Source organism: Protopterus annectens, chromosome 10.part0 (assembly GCF_019279795.1).
Source record: "Protopterus annectens isolate FY-2018-M chromosome 10.part0, PAN1.0, whole genome shotgun sequence".
Classification (NCBI taxonomy): domain Eukaryota; kingdom Metazoa; phylum Chordata; order Ceratodontiformes; family Protopteridae; genus Protopterus; species Protopterus annectens.
In genome coordinates this window covers 1,636,505,471-1,636,532,792 of record NC_056744.1, presented here as the reverse complement: position 1 = coordinate 1,636,532,792, position 27,322 = coordinate 1,636,505,471, and the positions used below count along the sequence as shown (strand labels likewise).

Sequence of the window (27,322 nt, the reverse complement as noted above, 5' to 3'; positions counted from 1 at the left end):
GATTCTTATTTTGTTTCTCCTGGTTCTGTTCTCAATGTCATCTATCTTTCCACTGAGTCTAATGTTTTCTTCAAGAAGAAAGTCTATGTTTTTTTCACTTTCTGTTAAGCTGTAGTCTGTATCTGTTAAAGAATCTTCCAAAGCAGTAATCTGAGCAGTTTGCTGTTTAAGGACTTCATTTAATAAGATTATTAGTTTGGTGGTATCTTCTTTTATATTGCCCACTTTTAAGTTTAATTTGTCTATTTTACCCACCAAGTCTTAAACTGTAGTAAGGATTGTCTGTTCTTTATTTATTATAGTTTCTTGCTGAGAAAATATGGAGTTACTCATCTTCCTTTGTGAATGTGGTTTTAATGTCTGTTCTATTTGAAAGTTTGACAGGAAAATATGAAATTTTTAGCTTAAAAATTGCACCAACTTGTAGCTTATGACGTCCAGAATCTGATTTTAGCAGTATCAGGTCTTTGTTGGTGAAATTAAATAAAAAAATACTGTCAGGAAAAAATGAAGACTGCTGAGCTCAAGAACTCTGCTGCTTTTAGCTTGACATCCAAGCCACGCCCCCCCCCCCCCCCCACCATAATGTGTTTAATTTCAGTAAAAGGTAAGGACTGGTTGCACTCTGTTTATCCACAGGAGCAGATATTGTGGTGGGCAGGGCTAGAAAAATTCCCCACACTGTGATGTGTATAATGTGGTCAAAGGTGAGGGACCAACAGCAATAGGGAACAGGTTCCTCGGTTTATCTATTTAGTCAAGTACAGTGAATGACAGAAGCTATGCAGAATTTACCAAACTGTGATGTGCTTAATGCTGGTAAAGTTAGGGGACTGACAGCAATAGGAACCAAAAGCTTCTGTTTATTCACAGGGAAAGATGCAGTGTAGGGCTGGGACAGGCAGATTTCTCACACTGTGTTCTGCTTAATGCTGGTACAAGGTGATCAATGGACAGAAGTGGGAACTGAACACCTCTGTTCCATTATATACCCTCAGAGTCAAGTATAGTGTGAGACAGGTGCAGTACAAGCCTTTCCATATTGTGGTAATTTCCTAGTGAAAGGTGCAAAAGGCCAGTGTTTATTCACAAGTGTAAATAAATTGTGGAACAAACATAGTGCAGACTTCCCCATATTGTGATATGTTACTTTCTGGTGAAAAGTGGGGGGCTGACAGCAATAGAGACCGATGTTCTGTGTTAATCCACAAGAACAGGACTTCTATAAGGCAAAGACAGTGCAGTCCTATACTGTGATACATTTAGTGTCTTCTGGAGGCAAAGAATTGACAGCACTGTGAATGCAATCCTTGTACTTTCAGTCATAGCTATATGTATACATTTGTTTAATTTCCCTCCAGGATTTTATCCCATAAGCAACAGTGACAGCATAACTTTGATATGGTGTACAATTTTCTTGTTACTTTAAGTCTGTTGTATCATTGCCATAACAATATTGTCTTAGAAATGGGCAATGAGGAATAATTACAAAGTTTAGGGTCTGCATGCCAAAAATAAAACCTGGTGTGCTTTAACACTAAGTATCAATAATAATCACTTGTAAAAGAGTTTAGTGGGCAAAAGAGATACTTCACAGCATGAGTTGGCACTATGGCAAATTACCACTTCATCCATTTAAAAAGGTTGCTGCAGTGGTGAGGAAGATTGCCACTTTGTAGTGACCATGAATATCTGTGTGGGCGGTCACGGTGGTGCAGTGATTAGCATTGCCACCTCACAGCAAGAGGCTCTCTGGTTCGATCTTTGGCTGGAGTGCCTTCTGTGCAGAGTCTGCATGTCCTCCCTGTGGTCGTGTGGGTTTACTCCGGGTGCTCCGGTTCCTCCCACATCCCAAAGACATGGTGTAGGTGGATTGGACACTCTAAATTGGCCCTAGGCATGAGTGTGTGCATGTGTGTGCCTTCTGTGGAAGGTTGGGCGCTGGGCTGGCAACTAGACACCGTAAAACTCCACTGCCAATCATGAGCAGATGGGTTATCTGCTGTGGCAACCCCTAACCGGGAAAAGCCGAAAGAAGAAGTGGCCATGAATATTTGTCAGTACCTTTTAGAGTCTAACTAACAAATTATCAAAATCTACTGTCTTCAGTCTTGGATTATCAAAAAACTTTTAATTTAAAAGTTTCCTGGTATTGATGGCATTCAGATGAATGTGTTGTGCCCCAGGTTTTGATTAACTGTGAAATAAATAAAGAGAGTATTCAGAAGTAAGTGAGTGAGTTTCACTTGTTCAGTATGTTTGTCCTTTAATGCACAGATATGCAGACATAATTTAGTAAATTGAAGTAAGGAAGGCATGAGGACAGAGAGGAGACCCTGACATGCAGAGCCATTGTGCAGAGCCATTGTGGGTTTTACAGACTATAGCACTGTATCTCTGAACTATCTTGCATTTTCTATCAGTGATGGTGGGAGTACTTTTTTTTTCATTCTTGTGAGATTTCATTAATAAGTGTGCAGTGGTCAAGTGTTCACGGTATACTCAGCTCATATTTCACATGAACCCCAGTGTCTAATGTAGAATGGGGTTTAGTTTACATAAAGTGAAGGACTAGAATCTCGGGATACCACAACTTGGACAATTATCATACTTAATTGCATGAATGTTCTTGGACAGAAGTGTCACAGCGAATTTACAAGTTTCTTGCATTTCGTATAGTCTGTGCCTATATTGTCACTGTGTCATATGAACATTCAACAGCACTGAATAGGCAGCTGCTGCAATTATGTTTGCTGATGTTTGAAGAGCAAATAATGAGCCAGATCTCATTATGTATTTGTGTGTCTTCCCTATAACAGGAAGGACCACATGACGTTACCTAGGTATGATTCTAGTATACCTGCACTTACATTTTGGACTGACAGGAAAAAGAGTCAGAACGGGTCAGTTAAGCGCATAAGATAGAATCTGATGAGAGTTAGAACCAGATCTGGATGCCTTAGTTTAAGCCCTTTGGGATCCTGTGGGATCTACTCTCTGACAGACAGCAACAATGTGCTGATCTTCAACACCAACAACTGACAACTGAAAAACAGGATCAACTTAAACACAATTTCTCAGACTTAGTCGCAGTGAAGTCATCTCAAGGCAAACAAGTAGCCTTTAGCATTAACTGCATATCAAAAATGAATCTGAGCTTTGCTATGCAATAAAAGTCATTCTTCTTGCACTATATCAAGAAGTAAATTAATGCCTTGATACTAATAACCCCCTAAAACCCCCTGTGGTCTTCCCAGTGTGACTAGTCTAACCATTTGAGAAGCAATGACTTAGGGGAACAAATCTAGAAACATGAAACCCAACTGGGAAGAAAGGAAGGAAGGGTGTATTAATGCTGGGTGTAGCCAGGCATATATCATAAAGTACACATTCATTTTTGAGTGACTGTATTTTTTACACCTCAAGGGCACTAAATGCCCTACTTTTAAATGCACAAATGAAAAAGTAAGGTTAGAAGTCAGCCAGCAGAGAAGATACATGTGTCCACAGTGATTATTAAATTACTAACAGTCAATTTAAAGGCTACTAGTATGAACATTTTACCATACATGCTGTATCCTTATTTTAAATTTTGGCACACACTGTGGAATAAATCAAGCAAAGGGCAGTCCTAATGAAGAAGAAGGGGCTGGCTACATGGAAGTTTGGAAAAAGAATTAGAACTTCCTGGCTACATCCATAGTTAATGATATCACTAAATACATTCACTAAGCTTTTTGGATTATTATTGGACATTATGATCAGACATATTTCAGAAGCAGGTATAATATTTTTCTTCAGCTGGCATGGTCTTTTTCTGGGACACTTTTTTTTTTGCTCACTTGAGCAAGAAGCTGCAGTTAGGTAATGGTTATGGTAATTACCCTGTTTAAACTTAAGATGCTTTTGACACTTGATATCAGAGTTGAGAACCTGGATAATTTATTATTTATTTATGTTTTGTTTTGCGGTATGATTATGGCCTATTTTTCAAGGGAGAACCGAAACAGTACTCATGTTGCCTAAGGTAATGGAACAGTAGCAATGTTTCTATTCTTTTCCTGTTATTTTCAAGGTTGGGGAGTTTCTTGACAAATGTAGAAAGGTATGGAAGGAGAATATAAACAAGGTAGAGGTTCCTAGACTGGAGCAAGATGGTGTACAAAATAAGGACATTGTCAAATCAGTGACACTAGTTGTGCTGTAATTTGCTGTTTTTTTTAAAGCTTGTTACTGAAGCAGAATATGTTGAAAATTATTTGATGATTTGAGGCATTTGGGGGTTGACTATAAAATGAATTACATTACCAAAGATGAACTGTCCACACATTTATTCTTTATTATTCCTTTTACAATTAACCCCATTTAACTGTTGTTGTTCAGGTTAAAGGATATTTACGGTTTCAAAAATTTGAAAAGACATTGCTGTTATTCAAAACAAAACAAAAATGAAATTCTGATTTGTAATAAACATTGAACATTGGTAAAATTATTAAATCAGCATGGAAATCACAAGTGAAAATGATGAAAGTACAAAAAATACAATATCATCTGGGGTTAAAAAGAACAAAAAACAGAAAAAACTCCCTAAAACATTTAATTAACAGACATAAATGATAAGTTTTGTATATATTTCTAAATGCATTATAAGATTACTATACTGAAGCAGTGTGAAAAGATACATGCAAACATTATAGATTGATTAGATGTAAATTTATTTCTGAAAAAAGAAGCAATTCAAAGTAGCATGGGACAATGAAGCAATTTTGCCATTTGGAACCAAGACATTGTTGTGGAACTTGTATTATAACTCAAAACAAGAATATAAAAGTAATGGATGTGGTTATAATAAAGACTGTAACAGCAGTTACAGTGGCTTTAGGAATAAGAACAGGATCTTGGGAAATAATTTTTGCAACTGCATCAAAAACAGGCAGAGAAAGAAATAATTATTTTAAGAGATTATAAGAAGTGCATCATCATGGCAGCAAATGAGGGAAATCAGAAAAAAGATGACAACTGACATAGATAAAAAATAGTGGAATAGGTTAACAGTTTCAAGTAAGTATCTGAGAGGTGTGATTGAAAAGAAGGAAGGTCTCAGTGAGGAAATGCTGCAGTCAACCTGAAAAGTGAGTTGTGCAAAATAGTGATGTAACCAGTACTTCTGTACAGCACAGAAACCTGAGCAGTGAAGTCTGAGCAGCTGAGTAAATGTCGGGTGATGGAGATGAAGTGCCAGAGATGATCAGTAGGATACACACTATGGGGCAGGCAAGAAAATGAGAACAGCAGAGGGGAAACCTAAAGTAGCCCTAATTGAAGAGAAGGTCAAGGGGTCAAGGAGATGCGATTACAGTAGTTCAGTCAAATGTGCAGGAAAGCAGAAGATGATTTGGTAAAGCAGATTTTGAAGAGAGAGGAAGAAGCCAAGAAGTTATGAGGATATCAATCCAAGAGATGAGTTTCATGAGAGATCTGTAACAGTTGGGCACGTCTGACAAAGAATGTGGGTGAGTGGTGCTCACTTAAGACAGATAATGACCATTAATAAAACAACCTTATCCTATGTACAAATAGGAAAAAAAGGGGCGGTGTTGATGATGATGAAGATATGTGTAAGATGGAGTGAAGCAAGTTATAAATAACTGCAGATTAATAGTTATGTGTGTGATGCCCCTGCATTGGTCCAGTAATCAAGGAGCCTCAATTCTCACCACTAGCACCAGTGAGGGATATGCACATTGGGAGGATGACAAGTACACACACACACAGTAAAGTACAATTTCCCTTAAGAGCACACAGAGATTACAGTTAGTCTGGGGCTGGTTTCCCCCTCTTTCTCCAGATCCCCAATAAGACTCCTCACTGGCACAGTTATAGGGTTAAGATCTCAGCCAAGCAGTCAAGCCCAAACCTCCAGCACCCTTTCTGTCCAATCAGTGCTTCATGTCCCTGGCCAAGTAGCTGACACACACACTTTGAGATATGATTTATATACAAACACACATACACTCCTGGGAAAGGCTGGCACAGGTTTACTAGCTATGCCCCCTTCTGCCCAGACTAAAAGGCAGTTATCACTGCTACCAACCAGCTCTTTATCAGCTAGTATAAGGCCATTACAAAGGGTGACCAATTCTACTGTGTAATGTTATTATTATCCAAATGGTAAGTGTGACCAAGACTTGCAAGGCTATTTAGGAGCAGTGTCACCAAATACATATGCAAGTACTATAAGAGCTTAAATATCTCTAAACAAACCGGCCACAATTAAAAAGGTTTAAATATATTTAATAATAAATAAAAGAACAAGACAATATTCAATAACAGCCAGAGTCACTTAAGCGTTCATAATCATAGGAAATATTTTAAAACAACATTGCAGGACTGCCTCAAATAAATACAGAAAACATCTAAACTAATCTTTACTATATTCCTATCTCTAAAAGAAATATTATACCTAAATCTTACTTAAAGAGCAAGGCAAATAAAGATGAGAAGTACTGAATGGATGTTTTCAGGTCCAAAGACAAGTACAAAATGCACAGACTCACTCTCTGAAATAGTTCTTAAATTACTATCAAGCATTACTGCTAGTCAGCTGGATGACATCAGTCTTTGTCAACTGCCTTCAGTTCCCAGGCTAACAGAAACGTAAAATTTAGCACATCTGTGTCAGAAATACTTATCTCTCAGATGTATAGCTGTTAGGAAGTCAAAGAGCAATAAAAACACTCTACATTTGAAACCTAGCAATTATTTCTGTTTTTCAAGACAATAGAAAGAACTTGTAGCTGTAGATATCCTGTCTTCTCGCTGTATTAACTAACATTATAATACATTGTAAAACTCTTTACTTTTCAACTTATTTTCTTTGAATTTTGCAAATTAACTCTGTATGTTCCAACTTCTACCATTAAAACATACATTTGCACAGGTGTATAGTCTATATACATTTCTGTCCTTTTCCAGTAGGGTACACTGTGGTCACATTTTAGCTCAGTACTTTACGCACACGTCTGTACCAGTAGTTTAATATCCACATAGCATATAGTTCCTTACGTTTGTAGGACAAGCATATAAATCATAGTAATATTCACAGATAACATATGATTATTTACAAAATTCCAGATAGCTGGGCTTGCAGTGTCACATTTCTATATAAATCATATTCATATTTTCAAGTGACATATAATTATTTACAAAGTTCCAGCTAGCTGGGCTGGCAGCATCTTGGTTTGTCACAATATGCAATGCTGATTATTAGAGACTTAGTAAATGAGGTTGGCATAATGGTTAAGGTGTTTACCTTACAGACACAAGATACAGGGTTTAGTTCTTACATGGGGTGTTTGGCAAATCTTAGAATGACTAATAAGGGCAATTATCCTAGTGCTAATCCATATTTTACAGGGTGGGAGGTTGGCATAATGGTTAAGGTATTTACCTTACAGACACAAGGTGCAGGGTTTGAATCTCACATGGGGCAATTGACTAGGCTTAAAATGGCCCCAATGGCAGTTGGTCTAGTACTAATATATGACATGGTAAATGGCTGTATGCATGGGATAAAAGGCAAATAAATTAAGGCAATATTAATGGTAATCAAGAAGGCTGCACATAGTACAGTACAAGAGAAGAAGGGAGGTGGATGTTTGATTTGTGGCATATTAAAAGTATGTAATAATGCTCTTCAGTCATAATGTATAATGGTATTGGTTGATTATGAATATATTAGAATCTCTTTATATATTTTCAGAAGTACAAAATAATGGTAAATGAATGGCAGGGAGAACAGATGGAAAAATAATTAATGCATGGTTGCCATTTGAATACTTTGATATTTAAACTGATAATGAATGCAGTATTTGAGAAAAGTAAGCAAAAAGTAGAAGAAAGAAGATGAAATAAGATTAGAGATACTACAGGGTGTAAAATTATATACAACAACTATTTATGTTGATGATACAGTTTTTACAGGAAGCAAAAGTTAGATGGATAAGAAATAAATCATAAAGGTAGAGTTTAATGTTATGTGAATGGAATTAAAGTTAAACAAGAAAATTATTTCACAGAAAAATTAGATATGGTTTATGAAAAAGAAGAAGTGCAAAATGGATGACTGTCAAGAACTAATTGAAAAAGTGAAAGAGATTGTAAATTTGTAGACTGTATTTAAGATTGATTTTTGCTTAAAAATTGTATTTGGGAAGTGAAAATTTTGTTAGAATGCCAAGTTGTTGTGGTAGCATGCATTAAATATCAGAGAAAAGAGAAAGGATATTAGTACAAGTTATTATCTCATACAGATTGGGTTTCAACACTAAATCCACTTAAGAATGAAGTGTTATAAAAAAGAAGGAGCTAGTATATAATGAAAGGGGGAAAAAGGTACAAGATTAGCTAATCCAGTAGTTTTCTTGGATTCATTAAGCATGAATTATTCATTGGTTAAGCCTTTTGTAAAGAAAGAAAGTGTATTATGGAAAAGCGTGAAAAAGAAATATATGCATGTTTGGATGAATATCTCAGAAGGGAAAAAAGGAAAATGAAAAAGGAAAAATGCAAGTGTATGAAAAGAAAAAGGTTTAGCTTAAATGTAAATATAGGGACATCAGAAAACAAATGTAATTTTTGTAATATAATAATGCAAGGCTTTTATTATGTGGATCCATAGGAAAGAATAAAAAAACGAAATAAAGGAAATAAAATCTAACAAGACAATAAAGATATAAGGGAATATATGAATAGGGTGATTTTTCTGTGAAAAATTCATTTCGATGAGTTAATTGTTAAGGAGAACATCAGGTAGGAGTGCAAGGAAGAAATGAAAATAAAAACAAAGTTGTAATGTTGTAACAATACATCTCTTTTTACAGCATAACAAATTAAATGTTTTCGGCAAAATGGCTAACTTATAAAATGGAATTCTTTTAAGAAAATCATGTTAAATCTGACTATATATGGAGTTTATTAAAATGTTAAAATTGTGATGAACTTGAGTACTTACTTATGCCATCATGTTTTTGGCATTAGTGATATATGGAATCATTGTATGAAAAACAATATAATATGAGATACGTATTTTAAAAATTAAATCCTAGATATGGCCAAAGAGTTGGGTTAGAGGAATAAATGTGTGAGACTTTATGAAAATATTTTGTATATTTAGTAAATATTCTAAAGATATTTGCATTATCTCAGTTTATGAATATATACATATATGTTTTTAAAGTATAAATAAATTATCCCTTCTCTTTTTGAAATGCCATGAGATATTTTATAGTATAGCACAGTGTCATTAGTGGAAAACAGAACCCACAATCTTTTAATATTCCAGCATCAAAGGGAACTGTGTTATCCATTGAGCTACTGACACTGATCAATTTAAAAGCAAGCGTTATAGTTTTTCTAAGTCTCAATAACAGGCTAATACTATTAAACTACTTTGCATAATGTCAGTATTCCCAGCTAGTTTTTAGTGGTGCACAAGCATTTTACTAAAGGAGGAGTGACAAAGATACTAGACACAGCACAAGTGTCCAGCATACCCCCATTCATCTGGAAGGGCTAAGTTTCCAACTTCACTCATGTTATATGTAAGAAGGTTGTCAAGGGATTACAATCGACTAGCAAAATAGCACAATGACATCTGTGTGAGTTTCATTAAGGGTATTGTGCATCATAAAGAAGTTCCCTGGATGTAAACATGTTGGTGACATCTAAAATGATACTCCGAGGATTTCCTGTTTCATGATTTGAAAATTCCAGAAATACAAATAAAGGACAAATGTTTTATTTTTTCTTTTGTCCTTTTTAACATTTTATGGAGCTCTGCTTCAGTGTATTAGCACTAATATTATTATTCATTTTATGTAATGCCAGAAACACTTACCTATATTAGTTTACCCATAATAATAATTATTTGATTATCCTTTTTCATGTCATTAATAAAAATGAAAATAAAAAAAACAGTATTGAGTAAGTGCAAATTTAAAAAGATTTGGATATTGCAGCCATTTTGTAATGGTATGGTATCCAACAGGATCAAACTGTGTTTGACAACATTGAATCAAGAACAGCTTCTTGCTGTTCCGTCATCGCGGTGTTTAAAATGTCTATTATGTATCACAGTAGCTCCGACATCTATATTTCTTGCATGAGTCCTGATGATATGTAATGATCTGATACCTTTCTGTGGGTTCTGCAATAACCCAGCTAAATAATTACAAATATACCACAATATTCAGTGACAAATATGGTACCTAATGAGTACATTGAATATGTTTATTCGCATCTTGTAGTTGTGCAGAAATTGTTAACCCCTTCAGGCAAATGCCCTAACACTGACTCTATGCAGAGATTGTTTCTGCTTTTCTTGGCTTTGTGTTATGCAGGTTGATCATGTGATCCTTGCAGTCTAGGTAAATGATATTACAATATGCTTTCAAAGTTTTATTTCAAAGTATTTTCTAGGACTTGTATGGACTTTAAGCTGTGACCTGTACTTTTATAAGAAGTATTATTTTACAACTAATTTTAATACTCCCTTATATTCCTCATGCTAGAGTTGTGAACATTTTTGCAAAAACTTAACACTATAGTGTACTGCTTCATTTTTTTTTTACTTTGTTAAAGTTTTTCTACACCCACAAAATGATGTTATAGTAGGTAGAGAACAATGATTTATGAACAACTGCAAAGTGTTTTGTGTAAGCTAAAGTAACTTGCCTCTTTAGAGGAACAGTTTCTTATTGGATTCACTGCTATGTTATTGAATGCATTCATTTTCTATGTGAAGTATTTTACATGTAAGGACTAATTAACAACTTGCCTTTCTAGGAAGTAAGAAACAATTACTGATGCATTTAGCATGGAAACATAGTAGGACATATATTAATTTAGGTAATGAGGCATTGTGGGTTCATTCTTTTCTGATGTTATAGCAGAGATAGCTGTGAAAAAAATCAGGCCCATCCTTATCAAGAAAACAGAATGCAAAAACTACAAATTTACATAAAAAATGTCCAGTTTGCTATAGCATGTGATAAAGAGGCTATGTCCACCTGTATGATAAAGATGTTATATCCATCTGCAGTCATTTATTGTTTAATCTTGCTTCAGAGCATGACCAATACACTTTAGGTCTTTCAATGTCATACGCACCTTTCTATGTAAGCTAGCTTTTTTAACAGACAACTCTTTTCGTATATATTTTTATATCTTTTTTTACTGCTTACTTTGTGCAGTCTACAATCAAGATTGAATCTTCATTCCAGAAATGGAGTTCTCCATAAAACAATTTCCCAGGATCTCTTGTTATTAATGTATCAGTGAAGCCACACAACTGGCGGTTTTCCTAGCCTGCACTACGTGTTGATAAGTGGTATTCTGTTTTTGATGAATCCCTGAACTTTTACTTACAAGCAGTCCTAGTCTAAAACTGTATAAGCTCTCCATAAGTTGGTCTCCACACCGCTCTTTGCTACCACACAGTCCTTAAAACAAAATGCACCTAGGAATTGTTCATTAAAATAAAAGCATTGATGAGTTGTTGCATAGTCAAGCAGGGTTTCTCAGAGGTCCAGATAGAATAGGAAGGACTAACCACCAGAACACCTGCTTTTCTTTATAAAAATAGTAAAGGCACGTTATGGTGTGGTTACCCTAGTGCAGACTGCAATGTGGCCATTTCAGCAGATATATTATGAACCATAGGCAAACATCCATATTTATCAAAATGCAACTGCATGTTATACAACAAAGAAGAAAACTGTAGGCTGAAGATCTGCAGTAAATCCTACCTCACAGGACACAATGGCAGTTGTAGACATTTGGTGAAGTAAGGTGCAGGTTACAATGCCACATAATTACTATAGATTAATAAATAAAACAATAATAATAATAATAATGATGATGACAACCCTTACTAATAACTGCAAATTTTAGATCATAAATGTCAACACAATACCAAGACTTAATACATACATGCTTCATGATATTTGTTTTTTCAGGGGACTCTGGAGGACCGTTCATGGTGAGGATACACGACAGATGGATTCAGGTAATGTCATGAAATGTAGTGAGACTCATTGTAGAGTTATGAAACTGATTAAGTATTCATCAGGTAAACATGCGCTGTGATTGGCTAGAATTATGAAACTGATTAAGCATTTATAAAATAAGCATGTACTGTGATTGGCTGGAATTATGAAACTGATTAAGAATTCATAAGATAAGCATGTACTGCGATTGGCTGGAATTATGAACCTGAGTAAGTATACATGAGATAAACATTACAGTGATCATTTGCTGTAGCAGCAGCAGCAGTCCATTACACGTGTGCAGCACATCTTGGGATGTTATATAAATAACATTTCTTATCATAAGGTTTTGACTTACCTACATGCGTGGCAATACTTAAATAGTCACAAGATATAAGCAGGGGTCATTTAGTGTATTAGCAAGGGCTTCGTATGTGGTGTAACAGTCCACATGAGAGAATTCAAAAGGATGGATGGAAAGATAAGACTAAGATATCCCAGAGAGTAGCGGTAATTCTCAAGAAGGATAAAAGGAATGGATATTTTTGTACTATCACAGCATTCAGGGGAGTCTAGAGCAGTGTTATAGAGGGTTGGTGGAGAAGAAGAAAAATGATGGCCAGCCATTGTATGCCTGGATCCACTACCATTTCATAAATAAAATGTGTCACCCGGAGCTTGTTTAACTATTTTATTAAATAGTTTCATAGTTTAGTACTAGGCTATCTGCCCTAGGGCATTTATAAGCCTAGCCATAGTGTATGCGGCTTTCGCCACCCTATGTAATGGTACAAAAGTATAGATTTAGTTTACTGTGCCTCTGTCTAGTAGTGACACAGAGATGACCCCCGGGGTAAACCTATGATCTCCCATCCACTCGTCAAGATTTCTCTTGAAGAGAGTCAGTGAGGGGCTTTGCCTAACATGAACTGGGATCCTGTTCCAGAGTGTGGGAAGCCTCTGAATTATGAATCTGTCCCTCTAGCATGTCCTATTCATATTTGTGCTGAGGTTTAGATCTTTAGCTCTCGTGGTTCTGATGGATTTGGATTTTTTGAGATGGAGCATGTCCATCAATTCCTGATTGGACATGGCCTTGTACGTCAGGCATAGATCACCTCTGAGTAGGCGGTATGCTACTGAATAGAGTTGGAGTTTCTTTAGTCTGGCAGCATATGACATATGTTGGAGACCCTTGATCCTCTTGGTGAGGTACTTTTGGGGTCTCTCCAGCTGCTGCAGGTGCCGGATGCGGTACATACCAAATGGGGCATTGTACTCAATCATGGGCCTGATAAGGGAGGAGTATAGGGGTACAATGACCTCCTTTGATCTGGATGTGAATCCCTTCATGATAAGGTCGGCAAGGTAGAAGGTCTTTCTAACCACTTTGGCAACATGGGTGTCGAATGAGAGGTCACTGTCAACTTGGGTCCCCAGGTCTCTGATTACTTTTTCCATACTCAATGGGTTACTGCCTATGTGATAATTTGTGGGTACTTTGTTTTTACCAAAGGTGATGACTATACATTTTTTGGCATTTAGTTTAAGGCCATGACTTCGGCACCAGTTGTCCGTCTCAGTAAGGCCTTTCTGTAGGATGCATGTGTCAGCAGGTGTATCGACTATGGCGCCTAGTTTGCAGTCATCTGCGAACTTTGTCAGCCACAATCCTCCTATGTTTGCTTTCACATCTGAGAAATAAATGCCGAACAAGAGGGGTCCCAGGACAGAGCCCTGTGGGACACCACTTGTGGCTGGCTTTGAGTCTGACATAGCTCCAGCGATTTTGACTTTATGGGTTCTGTCCTTTAGCCAGTTTGTAACCCATCTTGAGACATATGGGTTTACATTTAAGCTGTTGAGCTTGTCTATGATGCTTGAGTGGGGTATTGTGTTGAAGGCTTTAGCCAAGTCCAGGTAGGCTGTATGGACTGCTTTGCCCTCATCAATGGCTCTATTGACTGTTTCAAAAAAGTCAACCAGGTTCAAAAGGCAGGATCTGCCCTTTACAAAGCCGAACTGGGTAGGATCAAGTGACTGTAGGTCCCCGATGTCTCTGTTTATGAGTTCCATAATGATTCTTTCCATAGCTTTGCAGACCAGGCTGGTTAAGCTTATGGAGCAGTAGTTTCCAGGGTCTGTAGAGGAGCCTCCTTTGTGGAGTGGGACCACTGTTGCTGTACACCAGTGTTCAGGTACATATCCTGTAGTAAGGCTAAGGTTAAACAGCATTCTTATGTGCGGGTTTAGCTCCTCTTGGAGATTACGTAGCACACAACCCGGGATACCGTCTGGTCCCATAGATGCTGTGTTTTTAGCTTTGCTGAGAGCGACTCTCACCTGGACATCTGAGATGACAGGGAGGTTACATTCAGCTGGGATAAATATTTCTTCTTTTGGGGATGAGGGAGGGGAGAAGTTTGCACTGAACCTGTCTGCCAGTATGTTGGCAATATCTGTGGGTTCAGTGTATTTTTTGTCATTATGAACTAACTCTGAGCATATCTGAGGGTTTCTGCCCAGGTTTCTAATGTAGCTGAAGAAGGCCTTATGGTTATCTTTAGTGTCCTTAGCGATTTTTCTCTCAAAGTTGGCCTTGGATGTTTTTATGAGTGAACATAGTTTTTTGCTAGTGCTGGTCAGAGATGCCTTCCCTTTATGGGATTTTGCTCTGTCTTGCAGTAGCTTACTTCTTTTGTTATACAGTTTGTTTATGGCTGGGGTCCACCAGACAGGATGCCTGCCCTTGGTGGAGAGGGTCTTGGTTTTATTTGGGATTGCATGATCCATGCATTCTTGGAGATGTCCGTAGAAAGCATTTGTGAAGGATTCAGCATTGTGGGATGTGGTTTCCTCTGGCCCAGGGGGCTTAAAGGGTACCATCTCAGTCTTGAGAAGTGTAAAGTTGGCTTTTGAGAAGTTTCTCACTGTAGTCTTTTGTGCTGGGGGTGGAGGTGGGATATGAATATCCAGGGTGATTAGTTTGTGGTCAGATCTCACTAGTGAGGGGTATACTTCTGGTGTGGAGCATTTTGTCCCCATGTTTGTGATGATCAGTTCTAGTATATTTTCTCCTCTTGTGGGAGAGGTGACTAGCTGTTCCATTGCATTTGAGTTAATGAATTCCAGGAACCTTTGGGCTAGGGTGTTAGGGCTAGAATAATGCACCCAGTCTATGTTAGGGTAATTGAAGTCTCCCAATATGATGGTATTTGGTGAGACATTTATATCCTTCATTGTCTTCAGGAAGGCTGAATGGGATTCCTGAGATTGGGAGGGTGGTCTGTAACATGCTACCAGTTGTATAGCAGTTTTGCCTACGGTTAGTAGCACCTGGATGGTTTCTGATGCTTCATGTGTTGCCACTAACCTGGAGGTGTGGGTGTCCTTGATGAATATGGACACTCCCCCTCCCTTTGTGGTTCGGCCCGAGTTCTGGGGCCAAAATGCATGATACGAGGTATAGCCTGGTAGAGCTGGGGTGCTCTCAGGAGCCTTGAACCAGGTTTCAGTTACTGCACAGACATTGATGCTCTCCATACTGAGGAGTGCTTCGAGATCCTGCATCTTGAGATTTAGACTTCTGGCGTTGAGCAGCATTACCCTTAGTTTTTTTCCATTTTTGTTTTCTAAGGAGATGGGTTTGTCTTTTGAGCCTTGCCTAAAAAAAGGCACTATGGGGGTGGCAAGAGCCTTAGACAATATCCGGAAGCCCAGTGATGACAGGTGCAAGCTGTCCCTTGCGAAACAGTGTGGCTTGTCCAGCATGTCATCCCAAGCAGACAGACATTGGATCCCCCTAGAATGACACCAGTAATTGAGCCAATTATTAAAGCTGATCATCTTGTCCTTGTATTGTGGCATCATTCTTGGTGAGGGCAAGATGCTGCTCAGGGTCAGGGTCATACCAGCCTGGGCTACATAATCAGAGAGCTCCTCTATGTCTCTTTTCATGTAGTCCAGGGAGGTACGTCTCAGGTCATTCACGCCGGCATGGACAATGACGGAGTCATATTTGTACTTGCTTTGGAGTGACCTGAGTGCATGTGCTATGTGGCGGATCCTAGCTCCCGACAGGCAGCTCACTGTTACCCTCTCCTTGTTCAGCCTGGTAAGCAGAACGCCAGTGTGTCTGACTATAGAGTCACCAATTACTAGTGTATCAGGCATGGTGTTTGGCCTTAAGGGTTGTGATTGTTTGACACACTGCTTTATTGAAGTATGTGTTTCATGTGTTATGTTTTGAGGTGGTGGATTTTTGCGTGTCTGCTTTGGGAGCCTCTGTTGTTTTGGTAAGTTTTTTATTAGAGCCTTCAAGTATGTCTTTGTGTTATTATGTGTTTGGTTTGCAATTGTGGTAGGTCTATGTGGGAATGGGTTTGCTGTGTGTGTGGTTACCTTCTCCTCCTGTCTGGTCTTGCCAGTCCTGAGTTGAGAGAGTTCAGCCTCCAGTTTGGCTATATAGTTGCATCTCTCACATGTATTTGTGTTTGTTGGGAGGAGGCGAGGGTTGTCTGTGTACATGAGACAATTGTAGCATTGTCTCAAGATTCCCTGATTAACCAGCTGAACCGGAGAGGATGCCAGTGATCCACCACTCGACATGCTAGAATAGTATAAGGGAGTGCTGTGCCTTTAAGGGAAGTGGGTATTCACAGGGGTGGTAGGTGGATGTAGTGCTTACTTTAGTTTGAGAGTGCTTACTTAGAAGAGAGGTTTTGAGAACAAGTGCTAGGCTTATAATATAGCAAGTAGACTGATAATTCTAAGAGTAGAGCTTACTTAAGGGAAAATTTGAAGAGCAGACTTGGCAGAGCCAGAAAAAGTTTAACCTTGTTTAACCGGTGCTGCGCTATGCGCACAATCGCGCAAAGCTGCGCAAACACGGATTTTAAACAGGGAACTTCAAAAGAGCTGGAAATGGTCCAAAACAACCAATTACTACAAGCTCTTGTGCTGAGGTCACTCCTTCAGGGACAGATAGGCTGCTCAAGGCTCCCCACTCCCACTGGTGAGCAAAGAAACTTCCTTCTATCCAAGTAAGGCAATGGACAACACAGGAACTACACCACAGCCCAGAATACAGCAAAGCCTGTATACTGATCTAAACTAGTCGAGGAGAGGCAGGAAAACAAGGATATATATATTTTTTTTTGTGATAGAAAGTACACAGAAATGCAGGAAACAGTAATAAATCGGTTACACAGGCTAGCACACACACTAAATCACAAACACTCATGCACACAAGATTGTATCTTCCATACCAGAGATTTCATTAAAGTGTTTTTGTGTATGTCTCGAACTGTTAGTATAAGAAGCCAAAAATAATGCTGGGGGGTGCAAAGGCCCCAAAATAGGAACAGATTTTAAATATTGCTCTTACAAACTTAAGAAGTTGCTAAAATAACAGGTTTTCTGTTAGCATGCAGTTTTATATCCCGCGGTGGTGCAGCGGTAGCATTGTTGCCTCACAGCAAGAGATTCTCCTGTTTGATTCTCGGCTGGAGTGCCTTCTGTGTGGAGTCTGCATGTCCTCCCCGTGGTCGAGTGGCCTCCAAAAGACATGCGTGAATGGGCATGCTTTTGCTGAAGGTTGGGCATCGGGCTGGCAACTCGGCACCATAAAAATCTACTGCCAATCATTAGTGGACTGGAGTTCCGCTGTGGCAACCCCTAACCGGGAAAAGCCGAAAAGACAAACATCTGTTAGCATGCAGTTTTGGAAGGATATGAAGTCTGTAACTCAAATCTCTGTCATTATTTAGTCACTTTAAGGCCCAATGGTTTGCCAGAAAAATTCTAATTTTTTGAGGAACAGAGAAAAATATGAGGTAAAAATAAGGACATTCTGCAAAAGTCTAGACAGTTGAGAGGTATGATTTTTTTGGATTCAGAAATTATTAACTATATTATCAGAAGACACTGAGAGATTATAACATTAAATAATAAATGAGTCAATAGACTCAAAATGTGCCATATTTTGTGGAAAAATGGAAAATAATCTGTTGACAGGTAATGTAGCAGATGATTTTCAGAGTTATAAAAATTCCACCAAGATGAAGAAAATATGAAAGCGTGGACAGTTATAACATGACTAAAGAAAAAAAAGTGAGTTCAAAATGTTTCAGCTTTTGGACATTTCATTAGCACTGATATAATTTGTTTTATAATATGCAGAATTTCTGTTTCAGTTCTTCTTGTGACCACATACTGAATGATGTATCTCTATGCTATAATATTTAATTGTGGTTTAGACTTTAAGAGTACATTTGGAGGTGTTGGAGGAATGGGCCGCACATCTGTGCTTTGTGTTCTTAGCAGGGCAACACTGTACACCGTACAAAGGAAGAGTTCCCAGACATTCCAAGGGTTATACTATTACACTATGGAAAACAACATACAGAACTGGCTAGCACATGCTGTGAAACTGCCTGCTTACCTGCATAGCTTCATAGTTAGCATGAAAGCTGAAGGGGATGGCTGAATGCAATGAGGACTGCAGCTACAAATCTGGTACACAGCAATGGAACAACAAAATACAGAAATTTACTGAACTGAATTGTGGCCGTCACAGCTGTTGCAAAAGAAATTGACAACCTAGGCAGCACACCTATTTAGTGATGATTACTTAATAACAGCTTCCAAGCTGACAAACTTTATTAAGAGCAATATTAAAGGCTGTCTATCTCTTGTGTTTGTTTAAAGGTAGTTTACGTACATAAAAAAAGCAGTTCAACATTTAGACAGCATACAACTGTTTTACTTGTCACTCTGTAGTCTGTCAATTTTTTTTTTGCTACCATTCAGAGTACCCTACAATTTGGTGTCTAGGACAGGAGCCCCATTCTCTCCATACTTGTTATGGTGCTGGTCATCAATGCAAGTTTCTGAATTCTGGTGCTTATTTGCATCTTATTTGGGCCTTGAAAATTGTGACTGACACTGCAAAGTATGCAGTCTTGCCATATTTTGGGCCAATAATTAATTATTTATTTATTTATTAATTACCTTCTGTGGCAGCTGGACTATCTGCAGCTGGCTAGTGCCCCCCCCCCCCCATTCACTTGCCTCCCTATCTGGTACAGCATACCCAGACAGACAGAGGAGTGGTTTCTGATCCAGAAATTATAGTTTATTGGCCATTTGGGCAGTTTTTCCATCTCTTTCAACTTTCTGGTCTAAAAGCCCATGTTTGAACTTGTTTCCTGCCTTTCCTGTAACTAGTCTAGTCCAGATACAATTTTGCTGTATCCAGGAGTATTTGTAAGCTTCTGTGCCCCCCAAGCCTTTCTGTGTTGAGGGAAGCATTTGAGCTTATCAGTGGGAGTGGTAAGTACTAGGTAGCCTATCTACCACAAGAGGAGTGGTTTCTGGCCCAGAAATTGTAGTTTATTGGCCATTTGGGCAGTTTTTTCCATCTTTTTCAACTTTCTAGTTTAAAAGCCTGCATTTGTGCTTGTTTCCCACCTTTTCTATAACTAGTCTAGTCCAGATACAGATTTGCTGTATCCAGGACTGTTTGCAACCTTTCCTATAACTAGTCTAGTCCAGATACAGATTTGCTGTATCCAGGGCTGTTTGCAACCTTTCCTATAACTAGTCTAGTCCAGATACAGATTTGCTGTATCCAGGACTGTATGTAAGCTTCTGAGCCCCCCCCCCCCCAGCCTTTCTGTGTTGGAGGGAAGCCTTCTAGCTTATCAGTGGGAGTGGTAAGCACAAGGTAGCCTATCTACCACAAGAGGAGTAGTTTCTGACCCAGAATTTGTAGTTTATTGGCCATTTCGGCAGTTTTTCCATCTCTTTCAACTTTCTGGTTTAAAAGCCCACATTTGTGCTTGTTTCCTGCCTTTCCTGTAACTAGTCGAATCCAGATATAGATTTGCTGTATCCAGGACTGTTTTTAAGCTTCTGAGAGGTGCCAAAGTCTGCTCTTCAAATGTTCCCTTAGATCTGCTAGTTCTCTCCTCTCCTGCATTTTTACTAGCTTATTAGTCTAGCACTTTACCAAACTTCTTGTAGCAATTATTGTACACACAAAAGCGCTACAAGCACTAAAATGTTCCACAAGGAAACAGCTCCAGTACTTATTATTAATGCCCAACCCTTCAGACATGTCTAAAGATCAGTTCCCTGTGCCTTCTCCTATTAACCTGGTGAACTTGGGCATCCTGAGGCAATGTAGCAACTGCCTCATGTACACCAACAACCTTCTCCTCTTACTTCCCAACACATAGACTTGCAAGTGATGAACTTATATATCCAAACTGGAAGCCACGCACTCTCCAGCCAAGACCGGAATAACTGGTCGAGAGGAGAAGGTCAACACTTGCACCACACCACATGGAACACATATCCCTCCAGAACACACACCAGCACTGCCTTTACATAAAAACATAAAGCACACACCCACCTCCGTGGAGGCTCTCAATAAAAATCTACCCAAACAGCAGAGACCTCCAAGGCAGAAATGCACTCTACCACCACAACACAACACCAGTCACAAGACACATAACTCTCCTAAAAGGTGTGCCACTTAACCAAAGTCCCTAAGGAAAAACAGCATGCCTAGCACACTAGTCATAGGTGACTTTATAGTGAGGCACACTGATCTCCCACTGACTAGGTTGAATAAGGAGAAAGTAACAGTCAGCTGCCTGTCAGGTGCCAGGATCCACCACATAATGCACGCACTCAGGCCCCTCAACAACAGGTACAAATATGACTCTGTCATTGTACATGTGGGTGTGAATGACTGGAGACATACCTCCATGAACAACATGAAAAGAGACATGGAGGAGCTCTCAGATTATGTAGCTCAGGCAGATTTGAACCTAGCACTGAGCAGCATCCTACCATCACCCAGAATGATATCAAAGTACAAGCAGAAAATGATTGATTTCAACAATTGGCTAAGTTTTTGGTGTCATTCTAAGGGGATCCAGTATCTGTCTACCTGGGATGACATGATTGACAGACCTCAATGCTTTCCAGAGATGGCCTGCATCTGTCACCTCTGAGCTTACAGATACTGGCCAAGGCTCTTGCTACCTCTATAGTGCCTTTTTAGGCAGTGTTCCAAAGACCAAATTTCCACAGTAACAGCTACAAACAAAAGCAATCTGAGGATCATGCTGCTCAACGCTAGAAGTCTAAATCTCAAAATGCACTTGCACAAAGCACTCCTTAAAATGGAGAACATCGACATTTGTGCTGTAACAGAGACCTGGTTCAAGGCAGCAGGAAGCACCCCTGCACTACCAGGCTAAAACTCATTCCACACCTTTTGGCCCCAGAACTTGGATCGAAGCACCAAAGGTGGTGGTGTTTCCACATTCATAAAGGATGTGCACATCTCTAGACTGGTAGCCCAACATAATGCATCAGAGATACTTCAGGTGCAGCTAACATTGGGTAAGACAGCAATTCAAGTCATAGCCTGTTATAGGTCCCAAACCATGTCCCAAGACTGACTCCATGTTCCTAAGCACCCTGGAGTATATTAGGGTCCAACCTAACACTCTCATACTGGGTGACTTCAACTACCCCTCCATTAACTGGGAAAACTACTCATGTACCAATACACTTGGCCAATGTTTCCTGGAATTCATTAATTCCAATGCCTTGGACCAGCTTGTTCTTACCCCCTCTAGAGGTAGCAGCATCCTTGACCTGGTCATTACTAACATGAGCGACCATTGCTTTACACCAATAGTCAACTCCTCCCTGGTTAGATTCAACCACAAACCAATCACCTTGGAAATCGACATCCCTCCCACCCCCCACCCCCACAAAGGTAACTACCATGAAAAATTTCTCCAAAGCTAACTCTGGGCTCCTAAAAACAGAGGTGGCTAACTTCACAGCACCCATGCAAATGGAGAATAGTTGCATGACCACCGAATCATACACCAATGCACTGTACGAACACGTACACAAATGCATGGATCTTGCCATACTCAATTGAACCAAGATGCTCTCCTCCAAAAAAAAAGAAGCCAATGTGGTGGTCCCCTGCCGTAAACAAACTCTACAACAGAAGGAGGAAACTGATGTGGAATAAGGTAAAGTCCCAAGACTGGAAAAACTCCCTTATCAGCCTCAACAAAAAGTTGAGATCCCTCATCAAATCCTCTAAAGCTAGCTATGAAAACAGAATTGCAACAAATAGTAAAGACAACCACAAGGCCTTCTATAGTCATGTAAAGAATCTCCACACCAATACCCAGATTTGCTCTGAGCTACTGCACAATGGTACCTCCTATACCGAGTCAACAGATATTGCCAATATACTGTCCGACAGATTCAGTGCCAACTTTACCCCCCCCCCAAAGGACCAGTCATAATACTAATAGATTGCCAGGCACCCAATATTACTGCTGCACAGGTTAAAACAGCACTGTCCAAGGCCAGGAATACAGCTTCTATGGGGCCTGACAGTATCCATGGCTGTGTTCTATATGAACTACAGAGTGAACTGGCACCCTCACCTGTGTGGCCTGTTCAATCACAGCCTCACCTCAGGCTTTGTCCCTATCGAATGGCACACTGCTACAGTCATCTCTCTCCACAAAGGAGGAGTGACTACAGACCCTGGGAACTATTGCCCCATTAGCCTGACAAGTCTGATATGCAAAGCTATGGAACGCATCATCATGGACCTAATAAACAAGGATATAGGTAATCTCCAAACTCTGGATCCCACACAGTTTGGTTTTGTGAAGGGTAGATCATGCCTGCTGAACTTGGTCATCTTCTTTGAATCAGTTATCAGAGATGTGGATGAAGGCAAGGTGGTTCATATAGCCTACCTTGATCTGGCCAAGGCCTTTGATACCATTCCCCACTCAGGAAACTCACTAAGCTAGGCATCAACCCCTATATCACTAGGTGGGTTGCAAACTGGCCACAGATAGAACCCACAGTGTGAAATAGCTGACTCCAAGTCAGACTGCCGACCACTCATGAGTGGAGTCCCACAGGGATCAGTCATGGGTCTTCTCCTGTTTGGTATCTGCTTCTCAGAAGTCCAGGCCAACACAAAGGGACTCTGGCTGACAAAGTTCGAGGACGATTGCAACTTGGGAGCCATTATTAACTCCCCAAGTGATGTTGACATCCTAAAGAAAGGCCTCACTGAGACCAACGACTGGTGTCAGAACCATGGCCTTAAGCTCAATGCCAAAAAATGTGTCGTCATTCCCTTTGGGAAAAACCCAGTTCTCATGAATTACCACATCGATGGTAGTCCACTGAACACAGAAGACGTTATAAGAGATCTGAGAACACAGGTTGACTGCAACCTCTCTTTTGACCACCACATTGCCACTGTGGTCAGAAAGTCCTTCTATGTGACACATCTCATTACTAAGGGTTTTGCATCTAGGAAGAAAATGGTCATTGTCTCCCTCTACTCTTCCCTCATTAGGCCAATTATCGATTACAATACCCCATTTGGCATGTACCTCACTAGACACCTGCAACAACTGGAGAGGCCACAAAAGTACCTCACAAAGAGGATCCTAGGCCTTAAACACTTGTCCTATATGGACAGACTCAAAAAACTTCAACTACTCTCTGTCTCATATTGCCTACTTAGAGGCGATCTCTGCTTGACTTACAAAGCCTTGTCTGACCCAGCTCTGTTAGAAATGTTACATCTAAAGAAATATCAATCCCTCCGCACCACATGCTCCAGTGACCTCGACCTCATTACCACAATCAGCAGAACTTGCTGGAGGGACAGGTTCATAACCCAGAGTCTGCCCATGCTATGGAATAGACTTCCCATACATGTCAAACAGAGCACCTCAGTGACCCTCTTCAAGAGAAATCTTAATGACTGGATTGGAAATAGAAAATTCACCCCGGGGATCACTCCAGTGGCGCTACATGACAGAGTCACTGGGAACTAAGGTCGGATAACATGATGCCAGGGTAATTCTATGGGCTAGGCTTGTAAAGGCTCCAGGGCCATAACCTATTAGCTTCCTATTGCTGATAGAACATGTTAATTTTATAAGGGGGCATGGCAAGGTGGAAAGTAAATGAGAGCATTATAGCTGCAGCATCATTTTGCTTGGTTTCAACTCCCTGGCATTCTGCATAGTATCAGTGTAAGTGAGTCTATATTGAGCACTGTGTGACAGCCACATCTCTACATGCAGTGGTGACCCTCCCCCCCTTATGCACTCCAGACAATGTGTCAGCCCACAGGTCAACTCTTCACTAGATTCCAAGGCACCATGTACACTCCAGCATGTTACCACATCTGCATTACTGACAGGCAAACAGGCTAGAAATTAATCCAGGGTTATTTGGATCATAGTCAAGGCCTCCATACCCCCTGCTCCAAAGAGCAGATACCTTTTTAGAGCTTTAGTGATCAGCTAGCCTGCAGGCATTATTACTGCTGTCTCAGCACTTGGTTTTCCAGTTAATTGCTCACCTTTACTGTGTTTCTCGTGACATCTAACTGCATAGCTAAACTTTGGAATTCTCTGCCCCTAAATGTAAAAACAACCACCAATACTACACAATTCAAAGAGATCCTTAAAGCACATTTAAACAAAACTTGGATATGCCCTTGCTCTAGCCCAGCCTAAGGAAAGATATCCTTTAGCCAACAAGCCCCCCATGATCTGGGATAGATTACTTCTAAATATCTAATACTTGTGTACTACTACCCTGACTGTGTTCCATCAAAATCTTGTCTAAGATCACTGCTATACTATGCACTCTAATTTTAAGACTTTTGCTACACTCTGCACTGTAATTCAAGATCACTGAAAAATGTTGTGCTGAAATGTTATAATGTTATATGTTTGATTTATATCTCTGTACCTGTAAGTATTTGGGGTTAATTCAATAAACCCTACATGGAGTGATTCTCTGTGTAGGAATAGTGTTGTGGCCTCAACACAGAATATGGCCACCAAACGATCCAGGAAACAGGGCTGGGGGTGTGCACGAGAATGCGAACACTGTGAACACAGAGGTGTCCGCGGAATGCAAATCACCTCATCTGCCAGTGAAAACCATGAGAATGAGGTGATTTTGTGATCCAGCAATCAGAAAGGCATCCATGTAGGTGCCGTGTCTACAGGAAAAATATACACAGTTACTAACTGTGTATTGGACTATAAAATTGAAACAGGGACTGTAACAGCCAAAATAAAAGGTTGTATATATGACAGTAGGCATGCAAATGGCCAAATCTATGGCCATTGAGATGAAAAATTGAATGCAATGTATGAAAAATTTATCTTTTTTTTAATATATATGCCATGTTTAAGCAGTGCGCAGCAGCACATAAACATGCTATTTTTGAAAAAAAAATAAAATGTGTAAAATATGAAATATAAAGGTATGTAAAGTTATTCCATTATAGTGGTCAGCATGCAGAGTTATACAATGGCAGGTTGTAGTGATTGCTAAGGAGACAGGCCCTGGCATAGTGCTGTATCCAGGGTATATGCAATTAGGTGTATGTAAATGAGGCAGGTTTATTGAATCGCAAAAAGGACTACCATGTCCATAAGTATTAACTGTGGTATGGCTAGAACTGTGTTGGTGTAGACAGAACAGATAGGTACCAGGAAAAAGGGGTGTGTAACGGCATATTTCAGCGGATTGGAGCTGAGGAGCACCTGTTTGCACTCAACTAAGCACAGCTAAGCAGGAGGGCATGTCTGGATGGCTAAGCTATACATAGTCCTGCTGTGCATGTTTTAGTAAGTTAAAGAAAAGCTAAGCATGCCCATGTACACGGAAGGGTCTAAACTGCTGAGCAATGTTTACACTAGAGCCACAGGTTTGAGCGGAGTGCCACTGGGCTTAGCAGTGGAGGAAATTAAAAAAATAAATAAAAGGAAATAACGTGGAAAAGCCAATCAAGTATAAATGACTGATAAGTCCTGTTCCTGTAACACTAGCCCATTCAAACCCTCAATAATATAGCTGGCAGGTGAATTGTATCATAGTCAGCCAATCACACAGGCTGCATCTGCAGCACACCACTATAAAGTATGCATACACCCCTCAATCTGATTTTTCCCACATACTCTCACCATTGGACTACACACTTAGAAATTTTAACTGACAGAATGATAGGGGCTGCTGATGCTCTGCTACATCTGTACGTGCTACAGGCTGAGGTCAGTGATGATGATGATGCTGACAATAGGCCCAGATTGAGAAGAAGAACAGTGTTCAGGCCCAGGGTAACCTTTCAGGGGCAACATGAGCTGGAGATAGTAGAGCGATACAGGGTGGACAGGGACATACTACAGCAACTCTGCCGGCCTCACCTCAGCCCAGAGCCAACAGAGGGGAACCCATCCCAGTGGAAGCAAAGGTATGTGTAGCCTTATGAATATTAGCTACAGGTACTTTCCAAAGACCTACTGGGGACATCATAGGGGTCTCACAGGCATCTGCATCTGGGGTACTCCACCAGTTCTGGATGTCATGCTAACACATGCCAGTGAGCACATTTATTTCCCCAGCACCTCTAAGGAGAGTACCAGCAATATGGGCCTCTTCCACTGTGTAGCATACTACCCAGAGATACTGGGTGCCATAGACTGCACTCATGTGAACATCAAAGCACCACCCGGTGAGGAGGGTAGAGTCTAAGTCAACCACAAGGGGTATCACTCCCCATCAACTCCTAGGTCGTGTACAATGCCCATGGCATTATCATCAATGTGTGTGCTGGCAGCCCTGGTAGTTATCATGACTCCCACATCTGACATGCATCACAGCTGTACCAGGCATTTGCTAGGCAGGACATCCCATACAGCACTTTAATGGGGGATGCTGGCTACGCACTGGACCCGTGAATGATGACACCCATCAGAAATGCACACACACCCACAGAACAATGCCATAATGAGGCACACGCACAAACTAGGAACATCGTAGAGCATGTGTTTAGGCTGCTCAAGCCATGGTTCTGCTGTCTTGACATATCTGGTGGAGCCCTGCAGTACTCTTCAGCTACATGTGCACACATGTTCATAGTATGTGCCATGCTACACAATATGATCATGTGGAAACAGCTGTGGCAGGAACATCAGAGGGAAGGAACGCACAGCCCCCCACCATTGCCAAGGTCCCCACAGGCACAGGGGGACCTGGAGAAGGAACCCCCTGAGCCTGTCCCAGTAGGCAGATGTAGTAGTGCCTAGTATGCCCTGGCCTTGGCAAAGAGGTAATGCGTAGCACATACACTGACAACCTAGGGACTCAGTGACTGACACCTCACTCCG

The 27,322-nt window shown here is 40.1% G+C and overlaps 1 protein-coding gene across 1 annotated transcript in view; it reads left to right on the top strand.

The window, feature by feature from the left end:
• Positions 1-27,322, top strand: part of LOC122813824 (complement factor B-like) — a 436,913-nt gene that overhangs the window by 387,062 nt on the left and 22,529 nt on the right. Inside the window, exon 17 of the mRNA XM_044086351.1 lies at positions 12,018-12,067. Within this exon, the coding sequence (XP_043942286.1) occupies positions 12,018-12,067 (50 nt within the window). The remainder of the gene's footprint in view (positions 1-12,017; positions 12,068-27,322) is intronic.